The sequence below is a fragment of the Aquarana catesbeiana genome, linkage group LG01 (assembly GCF_042186555.1).
Source record: "Aquarana catesbeiana isolate 2022-GZ linkage group LG01, ASM4218655v1, whole genome shotgun sequence".
NCBI lineage: Eukaryota > Metazoa > Chordata > Amphibia > Anura > Ranidae > Aquarana > Aquarana catesbeiana.
The window spans coordinates 690,402,692-690,416,795 of record NC_133324.1 but is presented as its reverse complement, the minus strand read 5'-3'; the positions used below and the strand labels follow the sequence as shown (position 1 = coordinate 690,416,795).

Sequence of the window (14,104 nt, the reverse complement as noted above, 5' to 3'; positions counted from 1 at the left end):
CTCTATTTGTGGGGAAAAAATGATAAAAATTTCATCTGTGTACAGCGTTGTATGACCGCGCAATTCTCATTCAAAGTGGGACAGCTCTAAAAGCTGAAAATTGGTCTAGACAGGAGGGGGGTTTAAGTACCCAGTAAGCAAGTGGTTAAGATTAATTTGAATTTAAAGTATTTGATCAGTAGTTGTTAAACGATGCCTGCCATGAGACACACACATGGAGGCTGCAACAGCTGAGATCTACTTCTGAAAATGCTAGTTACATGACTGTCATGCTGACCTTGTAGTTTTAATAAGTTAAAGTGATATTAAAGCTCTAACGAGTAGGGCCCTCTGGATCCTCCTGTATTGAATTGTAATTGTACTGTCTGCCCTAATGTTGTAAAGAGCTGCGCAAAGTGTCGGCGCTATATAAATCCTGTATAATAATAATAGACATTTTCTATAAAATTATATGTTAATACTACTACAGAGCTTGCGTTTTTTTTTTTTTTTTATAGGTTTCTTCTCTGAGATTCCTTTTAAACTCGCCCGCAGCTGCACTGCTAGACTCCCATTATGTTGGTCCTCCCATGCCTGCCAGGAATTATGCAATCCTGCAGGAGTCTCTACTCTCCTCTATGGGAGCATTCCTATTTAAAACTATGTTATGTGCAGCTTGTTCACCGCAGCACACACATAGGCAGCGCAAGAGGATCACCGAGTCACAGCAATGCCTCTCCTCCTCCACATAGAAAACAAATGTTTTCTATGTGCTCTGTGGCGAGTAAAAATACAACATGTCTGTCTGCAGCTTAAAGCAGCGCAAATCAGCACACTGCAGGTTCCTGCACCATATCACAACATGCTGCTTTGCATAGAGTTGAATGAAATTTAATTATATAACATTTCAAGATTTACGAAAAAAAAAAAAAAAAAAGAAGGGGGAGGTAAACAACACCATAGGCCCCTTTCACACAGGCTTGTCCATGTACGAACTCCGTTTTGCTCAGCAGGGGATTGCTCCGTTGATCCCCACTGAGCAGGCGGATGACAGGTCCATCTCCGCTCACTGTGTGGAGATAGACCTGTTAGAACCCCGCTCTCCTCTATGGGAAGATCAGACAAAAACGGACCGCCTGTCCGTTTCCATCCGATCCTACTCTCCAGGCGGATGGAAAATAGGGTTTCCATCCATCTGGATTTCACTGACAGGATTGGATAGTATCGGATGTCAGCGTACAGGTCACTGCTGATATCCATAGAGGTGCGTGGAGCGTCCGATCAGGTCCGCCTGAAAAAAATTGACAGGGGTCTTACACAACGGACACCAGGCCACATGTATTATAGCACGTAGGCTGTGTGAACAAGCCGAAAAGAAGACAGTGGTCCTTCACCCCCTTTTTCTTCTTTCAAGACTATTGCTCCTTCACCCCTTCCATTCTGGCAGCAAAAAACCTGGATAAGATTGTTATCTCCTGAAGAAGTAGTAAGCATAGAAGATGATGGCACTGGACCGAGCGCGTGGTGGAGGATTGAAGCAGGACGAGGCTGGATTTGCTGAATGCGTGTGTTTTCAAGATAACCCAAGGAAGAAGGGGGGGGGGGTGAAATACCTCAATTTTGCATTTGAAACTGTAGGAAAGGCAGGTCAGACAGCCATTAGTTGTCAAACCCTGTGATTTTTTTTCTTTTCGAGCACATCTACATGCGTTTGAGCCCTTGTTCCCATTGGAGCAACTTGTCATGTGAATAGACAAGTCGCACCCTATTGTCGGCAATGGCACTGTTCAAATCAGTGCAATGCCGACTTTGCGGTGATGCATCGATTTGAAAAATTAGTTCCTGCACTACTTTTGGCTATTTCGGGTGTTGCATAAACATGCTATTTAATTCATTTTTAATATTCAAAACAAACTCCCCCATCCAATCCCTGCCCCAATGCTTCATTTGGTGAAAAAAATCACTTTGAAAAACAAACACCTAGCATTTCTGGTGGTGCCATCTTCAGTAAGGGAAGATGATTCATGTAAGATTTACTTCCTGGAACCCAACTGCCCTTACCTCAGGCATGTAGGCATGTGTGCTTAGCTGAGAAAACCCCACCTCCCCTCCTGGGATGTATGACATAATTTGCGTTGGCATGGAAACCAGGAAGTAACAAAAGAAATTTAAAAAAAAAAATGTTAAAACAAGTAAATATGATATACTTTCCTATCTATTTACTAATGCTAGCAGCATAAGGATTAAAAATATGTTGATTGAGAGAGTGAAGTTCCACTTAAGTAGAACTTAATCTGAAAAGTTCAGCTCTATCTAATCGCCCCTTAAATAATAAACACGTTATACTTACCTGCTCCGTACAATGGTTTTCCACAGAGCAGCCCTGATCCATCTTCTTAGGATTCCCGCGGGTGCTCCTGGCTCCTCCCCCCACTGAGTAACCCCATAGCTAGCTATGGAAGCACTCGTGTGGGCTCAATCCCGGGATGAGCTCTGTGTGTCCATAAACACGCATAGTTCACCTCAACCCCACTCCCTCCTCACAGGCTGTGACTGTCATAAGCAAGAGCCAATGGCTCCTACTGATGCCTCCATGACTAGTGGGGAGGGAGAGCCTCTGCTCTCGATGTACTATTCCCAACGGCACAAGTTCCTGCACCCATCAGAGCAAGAGAATATCCCCAGCACACCAAGGATCTCCAGAACGGGTCCAAAGCTTTGTTCAGCGATCACATCGTTACAGCAGATTGCAACATTTCAAAGTCATGCAGAACCCCTTCATCAGGCAACACGCCACATGACGCGTGGCTCCAAAACACTGCAATCTGCTGTAACAATGTGATCGCTGAATAAAGCTTTGGACCCGTTCTGGAGATATTCTCTTGCTCAGCCTCAGCTCTCGGACATATCGCTGGATCGAGTTTAGATAAGTATATGAGCGAGCTACGAGGGGTGGTATATGGGTGAGCTGGAGGTGATCACAAAAGATTTAACTGGCGCCGAGCACACGCAAATATGCGTTTTCTTGGCGCCAAGCGGCCGCATTTGCATGCAATAACACCAACAGAGCTGTGCCGGAGCATGTGCACGGCGATCGGGAGTTTTCCAATCATGTGACCACCGTGACAGTCAATCAGGGCATTCACATGGCCAAAATCCCTGTGTCCTAGCATTCGAAAGCCCTTAAAGGGGCAGCAGGAGCCAGCGCCAAGGGGTTACCTTATTGAGGAGAATGCATAAGGGTAAAAAGCCTTCAGCACAACTAAGTTCTAACTACATTCCTAGGTGGCAGACCTAGGAATGTTCTCATACAATTATGGCATGCTTACTTTGTGGACTTCAGAGTGCCCTGAATACCACCCACCACCCAATGCAGCCACTTCAATAGTAGCAGAGCAGGAGGGAAACATTGTGCATGGTCACAGGCATCACTACCTTTCTCTAAGTAGTCGGTGACTTTAAGCAACGATGGCTGTCCGCTGTGAGCGGAAGGGTCCGGAGAGGAGCCAGCCTTCCCTCTGCTCTTCTTCTTGCTGGAAGACATGCTTAGCAATCAAACGTGCCCGCCGACAACTTCCCCGCACAGCTCACACTTCCCCGGGGCTCCCGTAATGATTCACATAGACACGCAGCTGCACGCTACTTCAATTTGGCAAGTTTCTACAAATGAGGCGCTATTACATAGATTACGCTGTGACGACCATCTCCGGCTGCAAGATTGTGATTGGCTAATGTCACGTGTAGTGAGGGAAGCCAATGCCACCATCTTATATAAGGGCAAACAGCTGTGGTCATCAGTTATTGCAGGGAGTACAGAAAACTATTAATAGACATCAACTGGTTACATTGTTATTGTATCGTTTATTTCGATTTTATTAACCAAAAGGGGAAGTTGTGTGCCAACTATCTCTATTATATACCATTGGTGCAAGAAAAATGAAGATTTCGGCACTAAATAGGTGTAACTTATACAGTTTTGATTTAATTTCTTATTGCTAAATAGCAAGTGATGCTGCTCATTGCCCTTGCTTCCTTTTTCCAACTGACTACCATACCTCGCAACTTTTTGAGATGGGAATGAGGGACACCTATCAGCAATAGTATGCAGGCATAGGACACACCCCCTGGTCACGCCCCTTAAAAGAGAATTGTACGAAAAAACAAGATTGGTTAAACCCACAAGTGTTTTTTTTTACCACTACTATTCCTTTATATTGGCTTTTGGAATGTACAAATTCAGTAATTTAGAAATCAGATGAAAGGTTTAGTGCTGGAAAACACTTTTTGATAGATAAAAAGTGCATTTTATATACAACTATATAGATCAGACCAAAATGAGGGATAGATGAGGAGGAAAGAGGGACATTGCTCCAAATCAGGGACAGTCCCTCAAAATCAGGGACAGTTGGGAGCTATGGACTACACCAAGCATGGAAGCAGATCAGTGCTGGCATGGTCAGTTAACATCCCCGGAATTGTTACTAGGTGGTACAGAGGGGCACACTAATGCCCAGCATGCCAATATCCCCTGTAGCTAGTTTTGTGGCCGCACCCCCAGTGAGTTTTGTGGCCATGCCCCCAACCCCCCCATTCCAGGCAACACTGTGCTGCACCTTATGAGAGCACGGGTCAGAGGTGTAACTATAAAGGTTGCAATTGCGACTCAGCTCATTGCTTCAGGGGGCCCATGCAGCTCCCCTGTCATTTTTGGTTCTACACCTACAGCCCCTGAAAGCCAGCTTCCCCTCTCCCTCCCACCTGCATTCAGCGGCTGCAAATGGAAGGCATCGGTTCCTCTATATGCCACCCCTCCTATCCAGGTTATTTGCTTCCTGTAGGCCCCGGGTCTCACCCGCCGGCTGCTGGAGGTGATTCTTTTAGGGTGGAGAGTGGGGGAAGGGGCCGATAAATATGTTAGTTACTGGCCCCTTCTATTTCTCAATGGACGCAGCAAGTGATCGGTACTGATCACTTGTGTGTCCATCCATAACTGAAGCATAATGAACTGTGTTTACTGTGCTTTAGTTTGTGAATGAATAGGACACTCTGTACAGAGCTATTCTTGTCCATTCATTCAGTGCAGCTGAGGCTGCAGAGATGCAAAACTCCCCCAAAACCTGTGTGTGTGTGTGTGTGTGTGTGTGTGTGTGTGTGTGTGTGTGTGTGTGTGTGTATACACACACAGTATCTCACAAAAGTGAGTACACCCCTCACATTTTTATAACTTTTTTATTATATCTTTATAACACTTATTATATCTTTATATCACTTTGCAACAATGTAAAGCAGTGAATGTACAGCTTGTATAACAGTGAAAATTTGCTGTCTAAACTGCTGGCAAGTGAGTACACCCCTAAAGGAAGATGTCCAAATTGGGCCAAAAGTGTCAATATTTTGTGTGACCACCATTATTTTCCAGCACTGCCTTAACCCTCTTGGGCATGGAGTTCACCAGAGCTTCACAGGTTGCCACTGGAGTCCTCTTCTACTTCTCCATGATGACATCACAGAGCTGGTGGATGTTAGAGACCTTGCACTCCTCCACCTTCCGTTTGAGGATGCCCCACAGATGCTCAATAGGATTTAGGTCTGGAGACATGCTTGGCCAGTCCATCACCTTTACCCTCAGCTTCTTTAGAAAGGCAGTAGTCGTCTTAGAGGTGTGTTTGGGGTCGTTATCATGTTGGAATACTGCCCTGCAGCCCAGTCTCCTAAGGAAGGGGATCATGCTCTGCTTCAGTATATCACAGTACATGTTGGCATTCATGGTTCCCTCAATGAACTGTATCTCCTCAGTGCCGGCAGCATTCATGCAGCCTCAGACCATGACACTCCCACCACCATGCTTGACTGTAGGCAAGACACTCTTGTCTTTGTACTCCTCACCTGGTTGCCGCCACACACGCCTGACACCATCTGAACCAAATAAGTTTATCTTGGTCTCATCAGACCACAGGACATGGTTCCAGTAAACCATGTCCTTAGTCTGCTTGTCTTCAGCAAACTGTTTGCAGGCTTTCCTGTGTATCATCTTTAGAAGAGGCTTCCCTTTGAGAAGACAGCCATGCAGACCAATGTGATGCAGTGTGTGGCGTATGGTCTGAGCACTGACAGGCTGACCCCCCACCCCTTCAACCTCTACAGCAATGCTGGCAGCACTCATACATCTATTTCCCAAAGACAACCTCTGGATATGACGCTGAGCACATGCACGCAACTTCTTTGGTCAACCATGGTGAGGCCTGTTCTGAGTGGAACCTGTCCTATTGAACCGCTGTATGGTCTTGGTCACCGTGCTGCAGCTCAGTTTCAGGGTCTCGGCAATCTTCTTATAGCCTAGGCCATCTTTATGTAGAGCAACAATTCTTTTTTTCAGATCCTCGGTGAGTTCTTTGCCATGAGGTGCCATGTTGAACTTCCAGTGACCAGCATGAGAGAGTGAGAGTGATAACACCAAATTTAACACACCTGCTACCCATTAACACCTGAGACCTTGTAACACTAACAGATCACATGACACCGGGGAGGGAAAATGGCTAAAATTTTCACTTAGGGGTGTACTCACTTTTGTTGCCAGTGGTTTAGACATTAATAGCTGTGTGTTGAGTTATTTTGAGGGGATGGCAAATTTACACTGTTATACAAGCTGGACACTCACTACTCTTTACATTGTAGCAAAGTGTAATTTCTTCAATCTTGTCACATGAAAAGGTATAATAAAATATTTACAAAAATGTGAGGGGTGTACTCACTTTTGTGAGATACTCTATGTATATATATATATATATATATATATATACACACAAAATGCACCATATCTATTTTCTAGTGCTAAACCTTCCATCCCATTTCTAATTTATTGTTTTTGTAATCTTCAAAAGCCAGAATAAAAGAATAGCATTGGTAAAAAAGCATGTGTGGGTGTAACCAATCATTTTGTGTATTAAAGTGATACTGGGGGGGCGTGGCCTAGCGCGGCATGTGAACAGACCTGTTCACCGGAGCTCCCGCTGTTGATCCTCCTAACGATCCTTTCCTCGCTGTTCCCGGCGCCTAAAAACCGCAATATTCGGTAGCTACAGCATCCCTGACACCCCAGGACATAGATACAGCTGCAGTGTGGGGGTATGATGACCCGTGGAAGCCGCGGAGAAGCCGCGGCCTCGGCCGCTCAGGACATCCAAGATGGCGCCTGGACATCTCAGCCGCAGAGAACGCCACGAGGCCAGGACAAGAAAGCAGACCAAGGGGGTAAGTCACAGAAACCCCCTAAGGCCAAAGACCAGCCCAGGGACATGCTATACTATACACAGAAACTGGCAGGCTCTGCAGACTCCACACAGACTAGCACACAGACCCCAGCAGTGTCAGTGGAGCAGACAAGCAGGGAGGACACAGAAAGGCCAGAAGACACAAACATTATGGACTCTGTTCCGGATCCTATGCCAGGCCTGTTTGATTTACAAGTGGAAGACAGTCCCCAACCTACACTCAGTGAAATCCTGCATGCAGTCCACAGATGCACTGCCTCAGTGGATGATCTTAAGGAAAAATTTGGGGGACTGAAGGAGACCGTCTCTCTCCTCCTCCAGGACATTCAAAAAATTAGGGAGAGAACCACAGCAGTGGAGGGGAGAGTAAGTGACATGGAAGATCAGATGCCTCATTTAACCAGAGATGTGCGGGGGGCTGCACAACATGCACACCAGGCCTTTGAAAAGACTGACGACATCGAGAACCGCCTGAGACGCAATAACGTTCGCATAGTGGGGCTCCCGGAGAAGGTGGAGGGCAGGGACCCCACAGTGTTCGTTGAAGAGTGGCTGCAGGAAATATTCGGTAAAGAGGCCTTCTCTCCCCTGTATGCGGTGGAAAGGGCACATCGAGTGCCGCCACGACCTCTACCTCCTGGAAATCCCCCTAGAGCGATGCTGGCCAGGCTCCTCAATTATCGTGATCGTGAAGTAGTGCTACGACTAGCCAGAGAAAAAGGGGCCGTGCAGTTTAACGGAACCAGAATCTCCTTTTACCCCGACTTCTCAGCCGAAGTGCAACGCAGGAGATCTAAATTTGCGGATGTCAAGAAACGGCTGCAACGCCTACAGCTCAAATATGCAATGTTATTCCCTGCCAAGTTGCGAATTACAGCTGGGGATCAAAACCACTTTTTTGAAAACGCGCAAGATGCTGCTGAATGGCTGGACCGAAACGAGCAAGACCTGCGTCGACGCAGACGCGACAATGAAGATGGATGACTTCACTTGGTCAGTTCGTCACAGAGATAAAGGGCGCCCACACTACACAGTCATTGTTACTCCTTACACAGAGGACTTTTTTCCTTTTTTCACTTAGCACCAGCGAGGAAATTTCAATGTTATGAGCTCACTGCAAGTGCCGAATAACCACTTGGGTGGCTGGCGGATATACTCCGCAACTGAACTTTACGTGTTGCCACTGTTGTTATGGCCTGAGATGTTGTGCCCTGTTGGCACGGTTGGGGCCTATGGAGCCTCGCACAATCTGCTACCCCTCCGCGTGGCACAACCAGCGGGGAGTGTCTCACAAGTCCTTTTTCTTTTTCTTTTTTACTGGACCTACTACCTGGTTCACCTTACTTTCCAATTAAATATACAGCTTCTCTGTACCATTTTGTTGCATCTCCAATATCTAAACTGCATCACCAGCGAACCCTGTGCTCTAGATGGCCGGCTGGTCAATTTAGTTTATGCAAGCATTGCTGACTGGCGATTCCCGGAACTGCTGCAGGACAATATGAGACCTCACCACACAGATGAGAACTGGACTGAACTTCTGCAATGTCTGATACACCCATAGTGACCTGGAATGTTCGGGGAGTGAACGATCCATTGAAAAGGTCCATGATCTCAGCCGGACTGCGGAAATTCCATCCGGCTGTGATTGGCCTGCAGGAAACCCACCTGCGGGATGATACAGTTGGTTTCTTGCAATATGCATGGGTCGGCAAGGCCTATCACTCCACTTACTCCGCTTTTTCGCGGGGAGTAAGTGTACTGATACACAAAGCCCTAGTATACCAGGAGCTAGACTCCCTAGTAGATATATCTGGTAGATTTGTATTCTTGCACTGTAAATTGTATACGATTACTTTGATACTAGCTTTTGTATATGTGCCCCCTCCATTCTCCAGAGAGGTATTGCAATTGTTAATTTCTTATTTAGCTAATAAACCGGATATCCCGGTATTAATAATGGGTGACTTCAATTGTTACCTAGACCCTAAACTGGACAGGCACCCACCTGTACAGCCTCCGGGGGGTGGACGGGGCACCGCTCTCAGTCGCCTACTTGCAGAAGTAGGATGGATAGATATATGGCGCAATCGTAACCCCGAATGCAAGCAATTTTCCTGCTTTTCCAAGACACACGGGTCACTGTCACGTATTGACTTATGTATAGGTACCCCAAATCTGGTAAGCAATATAACCAAAGTGGAATATTTTCCACGAGGAGTGTCAGACCACTCCCCACTATCTCTGTGGTTAACTACTAGACCCCCCAGCAACCTACCCAAAGCCCCGTGGAAGCTAAATGCCTTTTGGTTAAAGCTCTTTGTTTCGCAGGAGGGAATAGCAACGCAGATTGAGGGTTTCTTTAAAACACACAGATATCTACATGATGCTCACTTGAAATGGGAGACTTTTAAGGCACATCTGAGAGGGATTTTCATCCAGGAAATACAACAGGTTAAGCACAACTCCTCGGTCCTGCTAGAACAGGCTGGGGACTTGGTAAAGCAACTAGAAATTGCCTATATAACTGATCCTACTGACCCCACTAGGGAGGCTTGGATGTCGGCCCAGGATTCCCTGGACCGGCTGAGATCCTCCACTGCAGAGCGTAAAAGGTTCTTCACGAAGCTAGCATTTTATGAGGAGGGGGAGAAGACGGGCCGCCTACTAGCAAAAATTGCACGATCACAACAGCAATCACCAGCCATTGGGGCCATTCGGGCTGCCAATGGGAAAGTAGTCAATTCCCCGGAACTTGTCATATCCGAGCTGGCATCCTTCTATGAAGACCTATATAGGCCGAGGGATGCTTACTCGGATGCAGAACTGGCAGAATATATGTCTACGATTGACCTGCCCTCGTTGTCGGCAGCAGTACAGAAACAATTAGATGCCCCGATAACCTTGGAGGAGCTTCGGGTGGCGGCCTGCTCTTTTCCCACGTGTAAGGCACCGGGTGGGGATGGCCTCCCTATGGAGGTATTCACTCAGTATGGAGAACAGATACTCCCCGAACTATTAAAAGTGATCAACGCTTGCCTGGACACAGGCAGACTTCCTGATTCTATGGCAAGGGCAAATGTGATTTTACTTCTTAAACAGGGGAAGGATCCGGTTGACCCCGGCTCCTATAGACCTATTTCATTGCTCCAGAGTGATGTGAAGATCCTTGCAAAGGTCCTGGCGCTTCGGGTCAACGGGGTCATCTCCTCCATTATACACCAGGACCAGGCAGGCTTTATGCCACAAAAGTCCACAGCCACCAATTTGAGAAGACTGTTCCTTAATATGCAAATGCAGGCAGACAATATGGGTCAGAGAGCGCTGCTATCCCTAGACGCCAACAAGGCTTTTGACAGCGTTAGCTGGACATATCTCTGGGCAGTATTAGACAAATTTGGGTTTGGGAAACGGTTCATAACATGGGTTAAGCTGCTGTATGCGTCCCCTCAGGCCAATATTCGAATGTCAGATAGAGTCTCGCATGCCTTTGCTCTGGGCAGGGGGACGAGGCAAGGCTGTCCTCTGTCCCCACTGCTCTTTGCGATCGCGATAGAGCCCTTAGCAGCCCTTATAAGAGACAGCGACCGGATTCAAGGGTTCCATTACGGGACACTGCATGAAAAGATAATGTTGTACGCAGATGACATGTTACTTTTTCTGGAAAACCCGAGCAATTCACTGTCAGAGGCCATGTCAATAATAAAACTGTTTGGTCACTACTCCGGGCTAACCATCAACTGGTCTAAGTCAGCCCTGATGATGCTGGACGGGGACCATGGGGTTGCGCTTCCTGATCATTGCCCCATTCCTCTGGTCACTAGTTTCAAATATCTGGGCATACAAATAGCGCCCAGGATTGGAGACTACTGTTCCCTAAATATATACCCCCTGCTTTCACGCTTTCGTGATAAAATAAACACATGGAATAACTTAAAAATGTCCCTGGCAGGCAGAGCCAATTTAATTAAGATGATTCTTATGCCCCAATTATTATATTTCTTGCACAATACACCGGTGGTAATCCCCCTAAAAATCTTTAGAATAGTAAATACCCTTTTTCGTAAATTGCTATGGAACAATAAACATCCCAGAATTAGACTAGAACAGTTGCAGCAGTCTAAGGACAACGGGGGGTTGGCGGTTCCCAACCCCTGGTTGTACTACATAGCGTCCCAGTTGCAGCAGCTGGTTGGCTCCATGGCTCCAGAGCCACAGGGCTCAGCAGCGCGGTTGATGCTGATTGCCTCTGGAGCAGAAACTATCCCTGTGGGTCTTGAGGCCCAGCTATTTGCGAAATCTAACAAAAAGGTCCCAACCCTGTCGCTGGTACAGAAAATATGGAATAAAGTTAGACAAATCCAGGGGGTGCAGGGGTTCACGGATTTCAGTCCAATATGGGACAACCGTTCCTATAGTGAACTGGGAAAACTAAACCAAAAGTCTAGATGGTGCAAGTACGGGGTAAAACTACTATCTCAAATATTCGGGAATGGTAAACTGCTCCCTTTCACAGAACTACAAGCCAATTCCAACTTACCGAATAATATGCTTTACTCATACCTTCAGTTGCGACACGCGGTGGCTGCGCAGGGGACTGCCGTTGAGTGGATATTGTCACCCACTCCGGTATTCCATGTGTTGCAGTCTAGTAAGGAAACCAAAGGAATCATATCACAATGCTACCAGATGCTGCTGGTAAGACACTTACGGGCTTACCCATGCAAGGCAGCTCCTGCCTGGGAGAGGGACCTTGGCCAAATCACAGATGAGCAGTGGGAGGAGGCTCTTCAAGCCATACCCAATTGCTCCCTTAACGTAGCACAAAAGGTCTCCCAATTGTTCATAGTCTTGAGAGTACATTACACCCCTAAGAAGTTACACAAGATGGGCAGGGCGACAAGCCCTCTATGCTCCCGCTGTCAGCAGCACGATGGAGACCTCATTCACCTACTATGGCGCTGCCCGAAGCTCCACCGTTACTGGAATGGGGTGCTAGACACGCTCAACGGAGTATTTCAGACAAAGGTTCCCACTGACCCTAAGTGTTGCTTGCTGGGAGTCCTGGAGGAGGAGATCCCGGAGGAGATGGATAGGGTCGCTTTCTCCAGGGCTCTATTTCAGGCCAGGAAACTTATCCTAATGGGGTGGAAATCCACACTGCCACCCACCAGGGGCTCCTGGGTGGAACACATGGGACAGACCCTTATCAGGGAAAAGTTAATATACCAACACAGGGGATGCCCAAATAGGTTTGAACATATTTGGTCAAAATGGCTGGACACACCGGGACTGAGTCCAAGAGAGTTGGTGATGTCTAGACTCCTGCAATCTCTTTAAACCAGATGAAGGGGAGCAAAATGGAATGCATAGCATAAAATAACACGGGCGGTGATAGCCAAAACAGGTAAAGCTGTGCTGTGGATGTTTGGAAAATTGCAACAGATTGACAAATCAGGTGGTATAATTACTGTATACATGACCGTGAACCTATTTGATATTACTGATGTAACTGTAAATGCAACATGAAGAGTGATTTTTGCTGGACTATATGTGAAAGTTCAATAAAACCTTTTTTGATTTAAAAAAAAAAAAAAGTGATACTGAAAGCTCAAATTGTCTTTCATAAAAGAAAATAAAAGTTATACTATGTACCTGCTCTGTGAAAGGATAGTGCACAGAGAGGTCCCTTATCTCCTCTTCTGGGGTTGCCTGCCAGCGCTCCCCACACTCCCTCTTTTCTGAGTACCCCATAACAAGCCCTGTGCTATGGGGGGCACTCGTGGGCGTGTACCCAAGCCGGGCTGTGTGCGTTCATAGACACACACTGGGCTCTACCCCCTGCTCTCTCCTCACAAAACTTGATTGAGAGCAGCAGGAGCCAATGTGTTACTAAACCCAGGACTCTGCATTTACTATATCTGGTCTCCCTCAGTGCACACAATTTGGAAATGCAATTATTTTAGTAAATATAAAGTGCTAAATACCTTTTCTCATCAGCAGTTAGAGCAGTCTTGTAACGTCTATTAGTGTCTGGTTATTTTCGGGGTGTAACATGTGTAACAGACCGGCCCCCGCACCTCCCTGATCCTCGCTGTGACAGCTAGCAGCATTCTTCTCTCTCCCCACCAGCTGTCAAATTTTTTAAAAAATGTGGGTGAGCGGAGTTCTGCCCACCTGGCCATGTCACTGATTGACGGGGCTCTGGGCATGGAAAACTACAAGGTCCGGAAGGCTTTACGGCGGTTGGCTTGTAGTTATCAATGAACTACCATGGCACTGTGGTAGTTCATTCATGCTTCCTGTCAGATTGCATCTGCTTACCTGTTCGGGCAAGCAGATTCACTGACTCTGCTGGAGACCTGCATGGCACCAGCGATCTGCTGATCGCTGGTGCAATGCTCAAGGCTTCTAAAAAAAAAAAAAAAAATGCACATTTTTTTACCTGCATTTTTTTGCAAAAAGTGAACTTATCCTTTAACCACTTCAGCCCTGGACGGATTTACCCCCTTAATGACCAGGCCATTTTTTGCGATACAGCACTACGTCGCTTTAACTGACAATTGTGCAGTCCTGCAAAGCTGTACCCAAACAAAATTGATGTCCTTTTTTTCTCACAAATAGAGCTTTCTTTTGGTGGTATTTGATCACCTCTGTGGTTTTTATTTTTTGCGCTATAAACAAAAAAAGACTTTAGTGTCAATATGTATTCAGCTACATATTTTTGGTAAAAAAATTGCAATAAGGGTATATTGATTGGTTTGCGGAAAAGTTATAGCGTCTACAAAATAGAGGATAGATTTAGGGACTTTTAATTTTTTTATAGTTTTTACTAGTAATGGTGGCAATCTGCG

The 14,104-nt window shown here is 46.4% G+C and overlaps 1 protein-coding gene across 2 annotated transcripts in view; it reads right to left on the bottom strand.

The window, feature by feature from the left end:
- The window catches only part of AFG2A (AFG2 AAA ATPase homolog A), a 621,949-nt gene extending 618,322 nt beyond the window's left edge, over positions 1-3,627 (bottom strand). Inside the window, exon 1 of one of the 2 annotated variants that reach the window (XM_073603630.1) lies at positions 3,415-3,627. In XM_073603630.1, the coding sequence (XP_073459731.1) occupies positions 3,415-3,523 (109 nt within the window). In that variant the 5' untranslated portion in view covers positions 3,524-3,627. The remainder of the gene's footprint in view (positions 1-3,414) is intronic. The other variant, XM_073603610.1, reaches the window with a different exon arrangement.
- Positions 3,628-14,104: the final 10,477 nt, after the last annotated feature.